Below are 15,844 nucleotides of genomic sequence, written 5' to 3' on the forward strand. Positions count from 1 at the left end.
ACATGTTGTGTTGTCTACCTTCCAGCCATCCATTCACCCACTCAGAAGACCTCAAGTGATGTTCTGACTGACATGTTGTGTTGTCTACCTTCCAGCCATACATTCACCCACTCAGAAGACCTCTAGTGATGTTCTGACTGACATGTTGTGTTATCTACCTTCCAGCCATCCATTCACATACTAAGAAAAGCTCAATATAATGAATGTCCACTTGTGGCTAACATAGTTAACAAAATATTAATTCGATTTTTATTCAGAAAACATGTTGCACAATTGTATTTATTTTTTTACAATCAGAACCCAGTGTTTTCTCCAACATGGGGGAATAATACTGATGGGAACATTCATCAGGTAGTGAATGTTGTTCATTTCAACAACTTATCAACATTATCAGAAGAACATCATCACATTAACCTTTAGCTTGAAGACTAAGAGTTCTATCCGGTATTTTATTAGGATCCCCATTAGCTGTTGCAAAAGCAGCAGCTACTCTTCCTGGGGTCCACACAAAACATGAAACATAATACAGAACATTAATAGACAAGAACAGCTCAAGGACAGAAATACATTTAAAAAAATTAAAAGGCACACGTAGCCTACATATCAATGCATACACACAAACTACCTAGGCCAAATAGGGGAGAGGCGTTGTGCTGCGAGGTGTTGCTTTATCTGTTTTTTGAAACCAGGTTTGATGTTTGAGGAATATGAGATGGAAGGAAGTTCCATGCAATAAGGGCTCTATATAATACTGTATGTTTTCATGAATTTGTTCTGGATTTGGGGACTGTGAAAAGACCCCTGGTGGCATGTCTGGTGGGATAAGTGTGTGTGTCAGAGCTGTGTGTAAGTTGACACTGTAAACAATTTGGGATTTTCAACACATTAATGTTTCTTATTAAAAAGAAGTGATGCAGTCAGTCTCTCCTCAACTCTTAGCCAAGAGAGACTGGCATGCATAGTATTTATATCAGCCCTCTGATTACAATTAACAGCAAAACGTACCGCTCTGTTCTGGGCCAGCTGCAGCTTAACTAGGTCTTTCCTTGCAGTACTGGACCACACGACTGGACAATAATCAAGATTAGATAAAACTAGAGCCTGCAGAACTTGATTTTTGGAGTGTGGTGTCAAGAAAGCAGAGCATGTCTTTATTACATCTAGACCTCTCCCCATCTTTGCAACCATTGAATCTATATGTTTTGAGCACATATGTTTTTTCAACAACAGGTTATGGTCAATAATATCAAAGGCTGCACTGAAATCTAACAGTACAGCTCCCACAATCTTCTTATTATCAATTTCTTTCAACCAATCATCAGTCATTTGTGTCAGTGCAGTACATGTTGAGTGCCCTTCTCTATAAGCATGCTGAAAGTCTGTTGTTAATTTGTTTACAGAGAAATAGCATTGTATTTGGTCAAACACCATTTTTTCCAACAGTTGGCTAAGAGCTGGCAGCAAGCTTATAGGTCTGCTGTTAGAACCAGTAAAGGCCACTTTACCACTCTTGGGTAGTGGAATTACTTCGGGTTCCCTCCAGGCCTGAGGACAAAGACATTCCTCCAGGCTCAGATTAAAAATATGACAGATAGGAGTGGCTATAGAGTCAGCTACCATCCTCAGTAGCTTTCCATCTAAGTTGCAAATGCCAGGATGTTTGTCATTATTGATCGTTAACAAACAAGAAAATCCACCTCTCCCACACTAGCTTTACAAAATTCAAACTTGCACTGCTTTTCTTTCATTATTTGTTTTTTTATGCATGAATATAATAGCTCACTGTTTGTCATAGGCATTTCCTGCCTAAGGTTGCCCACTTTGCCAATGAAATAATCATTACAATAATTGGCAACATCAAATGGTTTTGTGATGAATAAGCCATCTGATTCGATAAAAGACAGAGTTCAATTTGTCTTTCTGCCCATAATTTCATTTAAAGTACTCCAAAGTTTTTTTACATCATTCTTTATATCATTGATCTTGGCTTTATAATACAGTTTCTTCTTCTTTTGGTTGAATTTAGTCACATAATTTCTCAATTTGCAGTAAGTAAGCCAGTCAGATGTACAGCCAGACTTATTAGCCAGTCCTTTTGCCCAATCTCTTTCAACCATACAGTTTTTCAATTCCTCACCAATCCATGGAGCCTTAACAGTTCTAACAGTCAGTTTCTTAACAGGTGCATGTTTATCAATAATTGGAAGGAGCAATTTCATAAATTCATCAAGTGCAGCGTGTGGATGCTCCCCATTAATCACATCAGACCAACAACTATTTGGAGAGTCACAGCAAAATCTTTTGTATGATCTCTTATACACTATTTTAGGCCCAGCTGTTGGAACTTTGGCTTTCCTGGATATAGCCACTATACTGTGATCACTGCATCCAGTGGGTACGGATATAGTGTAGAACAAAGTTCTACAGCATTAGTAAAAATGTGATTGATAGATGTGGATGAACCTTTCCCTGTAGTGTTTGTAAACACCCTGGTAGGTTGATTAATAACCTGAACCAGATTACAGGCACTGGTTACAGTAAGAAGCTTCCTCATGAGTAAACAGCTTGATGAAAACCAGTCAATATTCAGGTCCCCAAGAAAGTAGACCTCTCTGTTTACATCACATACACTATCAAACATTTCACATATATTATTTAGATACGGACTGTTAGCACCTGGTGGCCTATAGCTACACCCCAAAAGAAAAGGCTTTAGATGTGCCAAGTGAACCTGCAACCACAACACTTCAATAACACTTGATATAAGATCTTCTCTAAGCATTACAGGGATATGGCTCTGAATATATACAGCAACACCTCCACCATAAGCATTTATGTCTCTTCTATAAATGTTATATCATTGTACTGCCATTGATGTATCATCAAATTAATGATCTAAGTGAGTCTCAGAAATGTCTAATATATGAATGTTATCTGATGTTAGCAAGTTATTCATTTCATGAAACTTATTTTTAAGGCTACATATATTAATATGGGCTATTGTCAGCCCTTTCCTGGTTAGCTTATCAGAGATAGACATAATATTGAAAAGAGCAGACAAAGCAAGGGGTAAAAATACATTCAGCAGTCCATTAATCAATTGCTGTGGGTGTGCTGCGGGGTTGAGGCTACAATCAATCCGCATCGCGGCAGTTCAGCTTTACAGCGTTATTGAAATTTAAAGGCAATGTTACCGCTTTAGTGGAGACTGCATTCAAGGTAAACCCTGCATATGTCGGCTCAATCCGAAATTACCTTAAACACTTCAGCTGTACAGACTGAATAGAGTCCTAGTACACAAATTAATTAAATGAAACAAATAAAACCAAGACTAAATTCATGAGGTTAGAGTCCAGAAATACACTGAGTCCATAGTTGCGAACATAAGCAACCGTTTAAATGTAAAACAATTTTTCCGGCACAAAATGAATATCAGCCAACTAAAATGGTTGATTTAATTGCACATGACAGAACACTAAATTGTAGCTGGTCTCATCAGATAAATGCCCCAATGCTAACCTCACCTGGAACAAATCATTAATCAGCATATCTAAGACTTAACATTACACTTCATATCCACCAACAAATGTAATTTCTTAAAATAGGTCAACCCTGGCCACTAGAGGGATATTTTAAACCTACAAATTCAAGGTTTACTTTTGTTCCATTGGTCTGTAACAAAAATGTTGTGTTCAAATATTAAATTGATGCTTCCTTGACTAGACTACTAGCGACTACTAACATTAGACAACATTGTCACGTTTTTGCATATACAGTATGACAAAATGTTTTTGTTTCTGTTTGACATACATCCATGATGAGGTCCTTTCAACATGTACAATTTAGCATTCTGTCAACTGCAAGTAAATCAATGATTTTAATTGGCTGATACCCATTTTGTGCTGGATAACGTGTTTACATTTAAAATGGTTGCTTATGGAGCCATAAAAAATAAAAAATAAATGAATTGTAATCTGATTTTAGACATGATCATGCCTTCAGAGGAAAAAAGAAACAAAACCAAGCCTATTTTTTATTAAGATTTCAAATAAACAATATGATTTAATGTGACATAAAACAACAGTCAAAAAACTGTCCAGGGAAAATGTCTTTCCACAATTAGGTTCCCTAACTAAAACTCTTTCCAAACTGTGAGCTTATCCTCCCCTGTGTGTGTATGTTCTCATGCCTTTTCAGGTTCCCTAGCTTGGTAAAACGCTTTCGACACTGGCAACAATGGTAAGGTTTCTCTTTAGAGTGTATTATCTTATGTATGTTCAGGCTATCTAAGTCAGTAAAACTCTTTCCACACTGCAAGCAGTGGTAAGGCTTTTCTTCTGTGTGTGTCCTCTCATGCATTTTAAGGTCTGTTGATCTTGAAAATATCTTTCCACACTGGGAGCAGTGGTAAGGCTTTTCTCCCGTGTGTTTCCTCTCATGCTCTTTCAGGTTCCCTAACTTGGTAAAATCTTTTCCACACACGGAGCAATGGTAAGGTTTCTCTCCTGTGTGAGTCCTCTCATGCTCCTTCAGATTATCGGACAACCTAAAGTTCTTTCCACAATGGGAGCAAGGGTAAGGCTTCTCTCCAGAGTGTATTCTCTTATGTTTGTTCAGGTTCCCTAACTGGGTAAAACTCTTTCCACACTGAGAGCAGTGATAAGGCTTTTCTCCTAAGTGTATTCCTTTATGCCTTTTCAGGCTCACTAACTGGGTATAACTTTTTCCACACTGGGAGCATTGGAAGGGCTTTTCTCCTGTGTGTGTTCTATCATGCTCTTTCAGCTTCCATAACCACTTAAAACTCTTATTACACTGGGAGCAGTGGTGTTGTCTCACTGGTTTGGACATCTCTGGGTATGGTTTCCCTGAAGAAGTCTTCACACTGTCAGAGTGAGAGTCTGGTCTTTCTCCTGCCAAAGACAAACAGAGCACTTAGTTAAACAAAGAGACCTGAATGAAAACTCCACATGATAAATCAGGTTTAATCTAGACGAGATCGCTCATTATAAAAACAGTACATTTGGATCCTGGATACCGATTGGTTGATAGCAGTTAGTTATTCATGATAATCCCTGCGTAATGCCTGTTAACAGTTCCATTTGAATTACTTCTACTAGTCAAGGTTCCTCAGAGGAGGACCATCCTCAGTGAATTTCAGAAAAATAAATATTAGAAAGGTTATCCTTTTTAGATAAAACTATAATAAATATATTCACGTCACCAAATAAATTATTAAAACACACTGTTTTGCAATGAAGGTCTACAGTAGTCTCAGCAGCACTCTGTAGGGTAGCACCATGGTGTAGCCGGAGGACAGTTAGCTTCCATCCTCCTCTGGGTACATCGACTTCAATACAAAACCTAGGAGGCTTGTGATTCTCACCCCCGTCCATGAACTGACATGTTGTCCACCCAGTCAAAGGATCAGAGAATGAATCTAGTACGGAAAGCAAAAGCTACAGCTAGCTAGCACTGCAGTGCATAACATGTTGAGATTGACTCAAAGAGAGAGAAAGACAATAGTTGAACAGTTTTTAACAAATGAATTTCTTCAAAACTGAAGGAGAATCAAGAGAGAGAAAGCTATATTTGGTTGTATTTTTTTTTACTGTCACTTCCCTAGCTAGCGAATGCAACTAGCTATGTTTAGCCTACTCAAACACCTGGCTCAAACAGAGAGGGATGCTTTGTTAGCTGGCTAGCTGGCTATCCAACACTGCGACTCTTCCAAGTCAAGGTAAGCTTTTGGTTGGATTCATTTATTGCCACCGGGGCCCGCCGGTGTAACTGCTAAACTGCTTGCTGACTGTACACTGTACTGAATGATTGTAGTGGATTTACTAACGCGTTAGTAGCTATGTTGACTATGACAATATGGTGACAACGATGTAGGCTGTGTAGCGGTTAATGGTAATAATATAAAGGTTTGGCTTAGAACGTTTTTTCCCCCGCCTGGTCATAGACAGCTGATGTGTTGTGCACTGAAGTCCACAAGTGAAGGGAAAAGGTTAGAGGAGATGCAGAAGAAGGAATTATACAACTATCATGCTGTTTGTATGTGGCTGCTATGAAAGTGATCATGCTGTTTGTATGTGGCTGCTATGAAAGTGATCATGCTGTTTGTATGTGGGAGCTATGAAAGTGATCATGCTGTTTGTATGTGGCAGCTACGAAAGTGATCATGCTGTTTGTATGTGGCAGCTACGAAAGTGATCATGCTGTTTGTATGTGGCAGCTACGAAAGTGATCATGCTGTTTGTATGTGGGAGCTACGAAAGTGATCATGCTGTTTGTATGTGGCAACAACGAAAGTGATCATGCTGTTTGTATGTGGCAACTACGAAAGTGATCATGCTGTTTGTATGTGGCAACTACGAAAGTGATCATGCTGTTTGTATGTGGCAACTACGAAAGTGATCATGCTGTTTGTATGTGGCAGCTATGAAAATGATCATGCCGTTTGTATGTGGCAGCTACGAAAATGATCATGCTGTTTGTGTGTGGCTGCTATGAAAGTGATCATACTGTTTGTATGTGGCTGCTATGAAAGTGAACTGTGTTTGCGGTGATCAGGGGTGTATTCATTCCACCGATTCGGTTGAAAAACATTTCTTAAACAGAATGAAAACGGGGATAAACATGCCTGACTGTGTTCAATAGAAACTCTTGTTTGCAACTGTTGGACTAATGATTACACCCTAGATCAGCTAGATGCAGGCAAGATTGTGCAAGGCGGTATTGAATGTGTCACTGTCTGTTACCTTGATTACTAAAATTGATCTCAAACTGTGTGCACCTACGTTGTAAACTTTCATTCATAGACTAGGTTGTAGCAACCTCGTGATGGGTAAAGGGAAAATTAGAGTATCATGTAGTAGCCTAAACCTATCTATGATACAATGAACTGGGTGAATGGAATATGAATGACAGTCATCCAATATGCTTTAATAGAAATAAGGCCATGCTCATGAAAACAATTATTAAAATGGCCACTGATCCCTATGCATACACTGTCCCACAGCCCAGCCAGGCAATTTATAAACTAATCTCCACTGTCCCACAGCCCAGCCAGGCAATTCATAAACTAATCTCCACTGTCCCACAGCCCTGCCAGGAAATTCATCAACTAATCTCCACTGTCCCACAGCCCAGCCAGGCAATTCATAAACTAATCTCCACTGGGAAAAAGCATCTAGACATTATTACCACGTTTTCTAGTCTAGAATTTGGTTTGCAACAAAGGGGATTTGTATAAACCTTGCTCTGACCTCTAAAATGTTGGTGATTTATTATTGAATGTAAATGTATGAAAAATGTTTATAATCTCCTTTACCTGCTAGAATGTCACCTAGTGGACAATTGTTGGTTTGCTACTAGAATGGTACATAGGGGGTTAAGTTAAGATGGGGCTAGAGTGGTACATAAGGGGTTAAGATGGGGTTAGAAGTGGAGCGGGTTGAGAGTTTCAAGTTCCTTGGTGTCCACATCACCAACAAATGATCATGGTCCAAACACACCAAGACAGTTGTGAAGAGGCCAAGACAACACCTTTTCCTTCTTCAGGAGACTGAAAACATTTGGCATGGGTCCCCAGATCCTCAAAAAGTTCTACAGCTGCACCATCGAGAGCATCCTGAACTGGTTGCATCACCGCCTGGTAAGGCAACTGCTCGGGATCCAACCGTAAGGCGCTACAGAGGGTAGTGCATACAGCCCAGTACATCACTGGGGCCAAGCTTCCTGACATCCAGGACCTATATACTAGGCGGTGTCAGAGGAAGGCCCAAAAAATTGTCAAAGACTCCAGTCACCCAAGTCATAGAATGTTCTCTCTGCTACCGCACGGCAAGTGGTACCGGAGCGCCAAGTCTAGGTACAAAAGGCTCCTTAACAGCTTCTACCCCCAAGCCATAAGACTGCTGAACAATTAATTAAAATGGCCATCGGACTATTTACATTGACCCCCCTTTGTTTTTACACTGCTGCTACTCGCTGTTTATTATCTATGCATAGTCACTGTACCCCTACCTACATGTACATATTTTTTTTTGTATTGCTTGTAACTGTTTTGGGTAATGTAAGTTCTTGTGCTGTTAGGGGAGTAACCTATGTGTAAATGTAATCTGTTGCTGTATTGTTTTTGTGTTATCTGTGATCATTTTGTTTGTATTGTGTAGTTTTTTAATCATTGTACCTAAACTGAATGTGTAAACATGTATACGCAGGGCCCAGCTGTAAAATCGACCTTGGTCTCAGTCTGTGTTCCTTGTTGAAATAAAAGGTATAATAAAAGAATAATAATACAATTTGCCTCGACTAACCTCTACCCTCGCACATTGACTCAGTACTGGTACCCCCTGTATATAGCCTTGATATTGTCATTTTATTGTGTTACTTAAAACATTTTTTGTTTTACTTTAGTTTAATTAGTAAATATTTTCTTAACTCTATTTCTTGAACTGCATTGTTGGTTAGGCGTTGGTTAAGCGATTGTAAGTAAGCATTTCACGGTACTATACCTGTTGGATTTGGCGCATGTTACAAATAAAATTTAATTAGAAACCGTGATTTACACCATTATATTTACACCTTTTCATTTATGAATTTATACCTTTGGATTTACCATTTATTTCACTCCCATAATTTTTGTGTTTTTACTATCAACATCAATTACAACCTGTTTTACCATCAACATCAATTACAACCTGTTTTACCATCAACATCAACTGGAACCTGTTTTACCATCAACATCAATTACAACCTGTTTTACCATCAATATCAATTACAACCTGTTTTACCATCAATATCAATTACAACCTGTTTTACCATCAATATCAATTACAACCTGTTTTACCATCAATATCAACTGGAACCTGTTTTACTATCAACATCAATTACAACCTGTTTTACCATCAATATCAATTACAACCTGTTTTACCATCAATATCAATTACAACCTGTTTTACCATCATTATCAATTACAACCTGTTTTACCATCAATATCAATTACAACCTGTTTTACCATCAATATCAATTACAACCTGTTTTACCATCAATATCAATTACAACCTGTTTTACCATCAATATCAATTACAACCTGTTTTACCATCAATATCAATTACAACCTGTTTTACCATCAATATCAATTACAACCTGTTTTACCATCAATATCAATTACAACCTGTTTTACCATCAATATCAATTACAACCTGTTTTACCATCAATATCAATTACAACCTGTTTTACCATCAATATCAACTGGAACCTGTTTTACCATCAATATCAATTACAACCTGTTTTACCATCAATATCAATTACAACCTGTTTTACCATCAATATCAATTACAACCTGTTTTACCATCAATATCAACTACAACCTGTTTTACCATCAATATCAATTACAACCTGTTTTACCATCAACATCAATTACAACCTGTTTTACCATCAACATCAATTACAACCTGTTTTACCATCAATATCAATTACAACCTGTTTTACCATCAATATCAATTACAACCTGTTTTACCATCAATATCAACTGGAACCTGTTTTACTATCAACATCAATTACAACCTGTTTTACCATCAATATCAATTACAACCTGTTTTACCATCAATATCAATTACAACCTGTTTTACCATCAATATCAACTACAACCTGTTTTACCATCAATATCAATTACAACCTGTTTTACCATCAACATCAATTACAACCTGTTTTACCATCAATATCAATTACAACCTGTTTTACCATCAATATCAATTACAACCTGTTTTACCATCAATATCAACTGGAACCTGTTTTACTATCAACATCAATTACAACCTGTTTTACCATCAATATCAATTACAACCTGTTTTACCATCAATATCAATTACAACCTGTTTTACCATCAATATCAATTACAACCTGTTTTACCATCAATATCAATTACAACCTGTTTTACCATCAATATCAATTACAACCTGTTTTACCATCAATATCAATTACAACCTGTTTTACCATCAATATCAATTACAACCTGTTTTACCATCAATATCAATTACAACCTGTTTTACCATCAATATCAATTACAACCTGTTTTACCATCAATATCAATTACAACCTGTTTTACCATCAATATCAATTACAACCTGTTTTACCATCAATATCAATTACAACCTGTTTTACCATCAATATCAATTACAACCTGTTTTACCATCAATATCAATTACAACCTGTTTTACCATCAATATCAATTACAACCTGTTTTACCATCAATATCAATTACAACCTGTTTTACCATCAATATCAATTACAACCTGTTTTACCATCAACATCAATTACAACCTGTTTTACCATCAATATCAACTGGAACCTGTTTTACCATCAACATCAATTACAACCTGTTTTACCATCATTATCAACTGGAACCTGTTTTACCATCATTATCAACTGGGACCGGTCTATGTTTACCTGGACAAATTGCTTTCTTTACCATTCAGCAACAAAATAACTGTGTGACAAACCTTTGAGTATAATACATGTGCTTTCTGTTCAACCAATAAAATATATCTTAGACATTTTCTTGGACACATGGAGACGTGTTAAAACATCCTTGTAAAGGTCTAAAGGAAATGGCTAATTAGAATATTGGGACGTTGTTTGAAGCCACTACAGAAACAATGTTGACATTTTGAAATGTGATCTCTGACCTGCCATAGGGAAGGAATGTGATCTCTGACCTGCCATAGGGAAGGAATGTGATCTCTGACCTGCCATAGGGAAGGAATGTGATCTCTGACCTGCCATAGGGAAGGAATGTGATCTCTGACCTGCCATAGGGAAGGAATGTGATCTCTGACCTGCCATAGGGAAGGAATGTGATCTCTGCCCTGCCATAGGGAAGGAATGTGATCTCTGACCTGCCATAGGGAAGGAATGTGACCTCTGACCTGCCATAGGGAACGAACGTGACCAGCCTGGTGAAACAGCCTGGTGAAATCAAGCATCAGCACTATTAGGAATATATTATTATGATATACAAAGAAATATCAACAGAAAAACAGGTCAAACAAACAAAAATAAATCTATACTGAACAAAAATATAAAATGCAACATGCAACAATTCCAAAGATTTGTCTGAGTTACAGTTCAAATAAGGAAATCAGTCAATTGAAATAAATTCATTAGGCCCTAATCTATGGATTTCACATGACTGGGAATACAGGTATGCATCTGTTGTTCACAGATACCTATAAAAAAAAAAGTTATGGGCGTGGATCAGAAAACCAGTCAGTATCTGGTGTGACCACCATTTGCCTCATTCAGCGCCACACATCTCCTTCACATAGAGTTGATCAAGCTGTTGATTGTGGCCTGTGGAATGTTGTCCCACTGCTCTTCAATGGCTCTGCAAAGTTGCTGGATATTGGTGGGAACTGGAACAATGTTGTACACGTCAATCCAGAGCATCCCAAACATGCTCAATGGGTGACATGTCTGGTCAGTATGCAGGCCATGGAAGAACTGGGACCTCTTCAACTTCCAGGAATTGTGTACAGATCCTTGTAACATGGGGCCGTGCATTATCTTGCTGAAACATGAGGTGATGGCGGCGGATGAATGGCACGACAATGGGCCTCAGGATCTCGTCACGGTATCTCTGTGCATTCAAATTGACATCGATAAAATGCAATTGTGTTCGTTGTCCGTAGCTTATATGCCCATAGCATAACCCCACCACCACCATAGGGCACTCTGTTCACAATGTTAACATCAGCAAATCGCTCGCCCACACAACGCCATATATGTGGTTTGTGGTTGTGAGGCCGGTTGGACGTACTGCCAAATTCTCAAAAATTACATTGGAGGCGGCTTATGGTAGAGAAATGAACATTCAATTCTCTAACAACAGCTCTGGTGCACATTCCTGCAGTCAGCATGCCCATTGCACGCTCCTTCAAAAGTTGAGATGCCTGTGGCATTGTATTGTTTGACAAAACTGCACATTTTAGAGAGTGTCCTTTTATTGTCCCCAGCACAAAGTGCACCTGTGTAATGATCATGCTGTTTAATCAGCTTCTTGATATGCCACACCTGTCAGGTGGATGGATTCTCTTGTCAATGGAGAAATGCTCACTAACGGATTTAAACAAATTTGTGCACAAAATTTTTTGAGAAATAAGCTTTTTCTGCATATGGAAAATGTATGGGCTCATTATCTCAGCTCATGAAACATGGGACCAACACTTTACATGTTGTGTTTATATTTTTGTTCAGTGTAACATTCAGCAAAAAAGAGCTTGCGTCCCTCTTCGAATAGTCTATTGGTATAAGAAATGGCAAAAAAAACAGATGTCCACTCCTAGGGAGTTTTTCCTAGCCACCGTGCTTCTTTCACATGCATTGCTTGCTGTTTGGGGTTTTAGGCTGGGTTTCTGTACAGCACTTTGTGATATCAGCTGATGTACGAAGGGCTTTATGAATAAATATGATTTGATGTCCAGCTGTTTTAGTCTAGCTAGGAGCGTTTTTTAAGGGGAGGCCAGCGAGCACTGGTGTTGCGTATTGTACAAGAGACAGAGGCTAGAAGCTTAATTATGCATAACCCATCTTATTTTGCTAATTAATAAGGCTAATACTGCACTGAATTTATTACCTGGAAGAGGTAGGCTAGGAATTATTCAGACCCCTTCCCTTTTTCCACATTTTGTTACGTTACAGCCTTACTCTAGAATTTATTAAATACATTTTTCTCCTTAATCAATCTATATACAATACCCCCTAATAACAAAGTAAACAGGTTTTTCAAATTTATGGGGAGAAAAAAAACAGAAATACAGTATTCGGACCCTTTGACATGAGACTCAAAATTGAGCTCAGGTGCATCCTGTTTCTATTGATCATCCTTGAGATGTTTCTACAACTTGACTGGAGTCCACCTGTGGTAAATTCAATTGATTGGACATGATTTGGAAAGGAACACACCTATCTATATAAGGTCCCACAGTTGACAGTGCATGTCAGAGCAAAAACCAAGACATGCAGTCAAAGGAATTGTCCGTAGAGCTCCGAGACAGGAATGTGTTGAGCCACAGATCTGGGGAAGGGTACCAAATTTCTGCAGCATTGAAGGTTCCCAAGAACACAGTGACCACCTCCATTCTTAAATGGAAGAAGTTTGGAACCACCAAGTCTCTTCCTAGATCTAGCTGCCCGGTCAAACTGAGCAATCGGGAGAGAAGGGCCTCGAGTTACATGTTAAAATAGGCTTATTCTGAGAAATGTAAACCATTTACCTTTGTTACAAAAGTGTTCGTGTTTGACAGTGTTATTTTGTCATAATTTCCAACATTGTGAATGTTGGTGTGATTAGACTATATCCTCTGGTATAAATAAAAACATGTTAATATTTTTTGTCATTTTTACTAAAAGCTTTCAACCCCTGGATTATTGTGATTAACACTCGAACAGGCCTTAGTTTGTGTTACAATAATCCACAGGTTCTAGTGCTTTATTGGTTAAATAACCTGGTCAGTTAATTTGAAATACATTTCATCCAGATCAAAATGATCCTGGTCCTGAGTTGATTTTTGCTTTTATGTGATCAAAGCACTACAGAAAGAGATATTCAGATGTTTACAAATGTAGTGAAAATTATATTTTGAAGCATTTGCTCCATAAACGTTTTGTTGGCCGCCCCCCCACTCTTTGTATCTTTCACAATTCCTACAGTACAGAACTATTAAAGTGTAGAACTTCAGTAGAATGCCCCTTGAAAACCACACATCGGTTCAACAACTGCAGAGTTTGTACCCCTGTTTTTAAGATATTACTCACTGTTGTTAATCAGATCTCCTGTCTCCTCCTCTTCTTCCAATGTGACAGTAATCTCCCCCACTTCCTTCATTCCAAAAATATCTGCCTCTTCTTTCACTGTGACAGTCACCTCCCCCAATCCAAATACTGCATCCTCCTCTTTCTCATCCTCCTCTTCTTTTACTGTAACATCCTCCTCCTCTTTCACTCTGAACGCGTCTTCATCTTGTGTCAATTTAACTTCTTTCACTGTAACAGCCTCAACCTCTGCTTCTTTCTTAACTGTGACATCCTCTTCTTCCTTCTCCTCTTTCACGACAATGTTCAGCCCCAGAGTTTCTTTCTCCGTCCAGCAGACCCCCTCTTTAGCAGAGTCGTTTAGCGAGCTCATGGCTTAAAACACTGTGGCAAATATACACCGAAAGTGTCTACAGAGCTTGAAAGCTTCGGCTATGTTGGCGAACAAGCTACCGAGGTGTCTGACTAGCTGTTGTTGTTGAAGAAACGTCCCGTCCACTAAATTATACGTCACGCTGGCAGCATCTCCTGAAAGACGCTCATCGCCATCTGCTGACTGGAGTTGGTAACGTAGTTGAGGAACATTTTTATTTTCATTTTCCAGACCAAAACATTTTTTTTTTTAAATGTATTTCATTATATAATATTATTATATTGTGACGTACAAAGAGAAGCATGTGTTAATTAGTGAATATCTTTAATGAGTGAGAATTTAAAACAATTTACTCCTGCACATCTGCATTTAGGAAATCAATCAATCAAACAGATAATAATCCAATAAGGTAGCTAGGTTCAAACTGCTCCTACACGGTGTAACAGTACTGAGTAGGTCCAAACTGCTCCTACATGGTGTAACAGTACTGAGTAGGTCCAAACTGCTCCTACACGGTGTAACAGTACTGAGTAGGTCCAAACTGCTCCTACACGGTGTAACAGTACTGAGTAGGTCCAAACTGCTCCTACACGGTGTAACAGTACTGAGTAGGTCCAAACTGCTCCTACACGGTGTAACAGTACTGAGTAGGTCCAAACTGCTCCTACATGGTGTAACAGTACTGAGTAGGTCCAAACTGCTCCTACACGGTGTAACAGTACTGAGTAGGTCCAAACTGCTCCTACACGGTGTAACAGTACTGAATAAGTCCAAACTGCTCATATACAGTGTACTGAGCTGCATTCAGTATGAAAAAAGTAGTGGAACATGAATTAAAAGGAAAATGTGCTGCACTGAGCGACTAGTTAAACTATTGGGTTGAAAATGCACTGCTGCCCTTAATGTGTCACTCATTGCTTTAAGCCACACCCACCAACTGGAGCAAACCAACAATTCCTCAAAGTCTGTTCACTTAGTGCTGAGCGATTAACCAAAATAATGTTTTTTTAAACAACGAATTGGCCAACGTTATTTTAATTATTTCAATGACATTTTTTTTTTTTTTTACTTCAATGTGTACATCGCAGTTTCTCAAGAAATACATCTGATCAAGCCGGAACTTTGCGATGTAGTAGAGAGTTGTAGTTTCTCTAGAGATAAATCAGACCCAGACTGAACTGTGCGATGTAGTAGGGAGTTGTAGTTTCTGTAGAGATAAATCAGACCCAGATTGAACTGTGCAATGTAGTAGGGAGTTGTAGTTTCTGTAGAGATAAATCAGATCATGCCTGAACTGTGCGATGTAGTTGGGAGTTGTAGTTTCTGTAGAGATAAATCAGACCCAGACTGAACTGTGCAATGTAGTAGGGAGTTGTAGTTTCTGTAGAGATAAATCAGACCCAGATTGAACTGTGCAATGTAGTAGGGAGTTGTAGTTTCTGTAGAGATAAATCAGATCATGCCTGAACTGTGCGATGTAGTTGGGAGCAACTAGATGACCAAGATAATCCATTGTGCATCTAGTTGTCCGTCTGTGTTTCTTTTACAACTGCCACAGAAGAGAGAAGGAAGAGTGTGCGATCCTGAGGTGATGTGGGCTCCCAAGTGGCGCAGCGGTCTAAGGCACTACAGACCCTGTTTCGAATCCAG

General features: G+C 38.6%; 1 protein-coding gene across 1 annotated transcript; it reads right to left on the minus strand.

Moving 5' to 3' along the window:
• Window positions 1–237: 237 nt before the first annotated feature.
• LOC123732116 (uncharacterized) lies at window positions 238–14,307 on the minus strand. The gene is made up of 2 exons (XM_045711463.2): window positions 13,825–14,307; window positions 238–4,913 (listed from the first exon to the last, which is right to left on the minus strand). The coding sequence occupies exons 1-2, from the start codon at window positions 14,192–14,194 to the stop codon at window positions 4,129–4,131; spliced, it is 1,155 nt and encodes a 384-aa protein (XP_045567419.1). The 5' UTR covers window positions 14,195–14,307; the 3' UTR covers window positions 238–4,128.
• Between the last annotated feature and the right edge of the window lie 1,537 nt (window positions 14,308–15,844).

The sequence above is a fragment of the Salmo salar genome, chromosome 02 (assembly GCF_965601325.2).
Source record: "Salmo salar chromosome 02, fSalSal1, whole genome shotgun sequence".
Classification (NCBI taxonomy): Eukaryota; Metazoa; Chordata; class Actinopteri; order Salmoniformes; family Salmonidae; genus Salmo; species Salmo salar.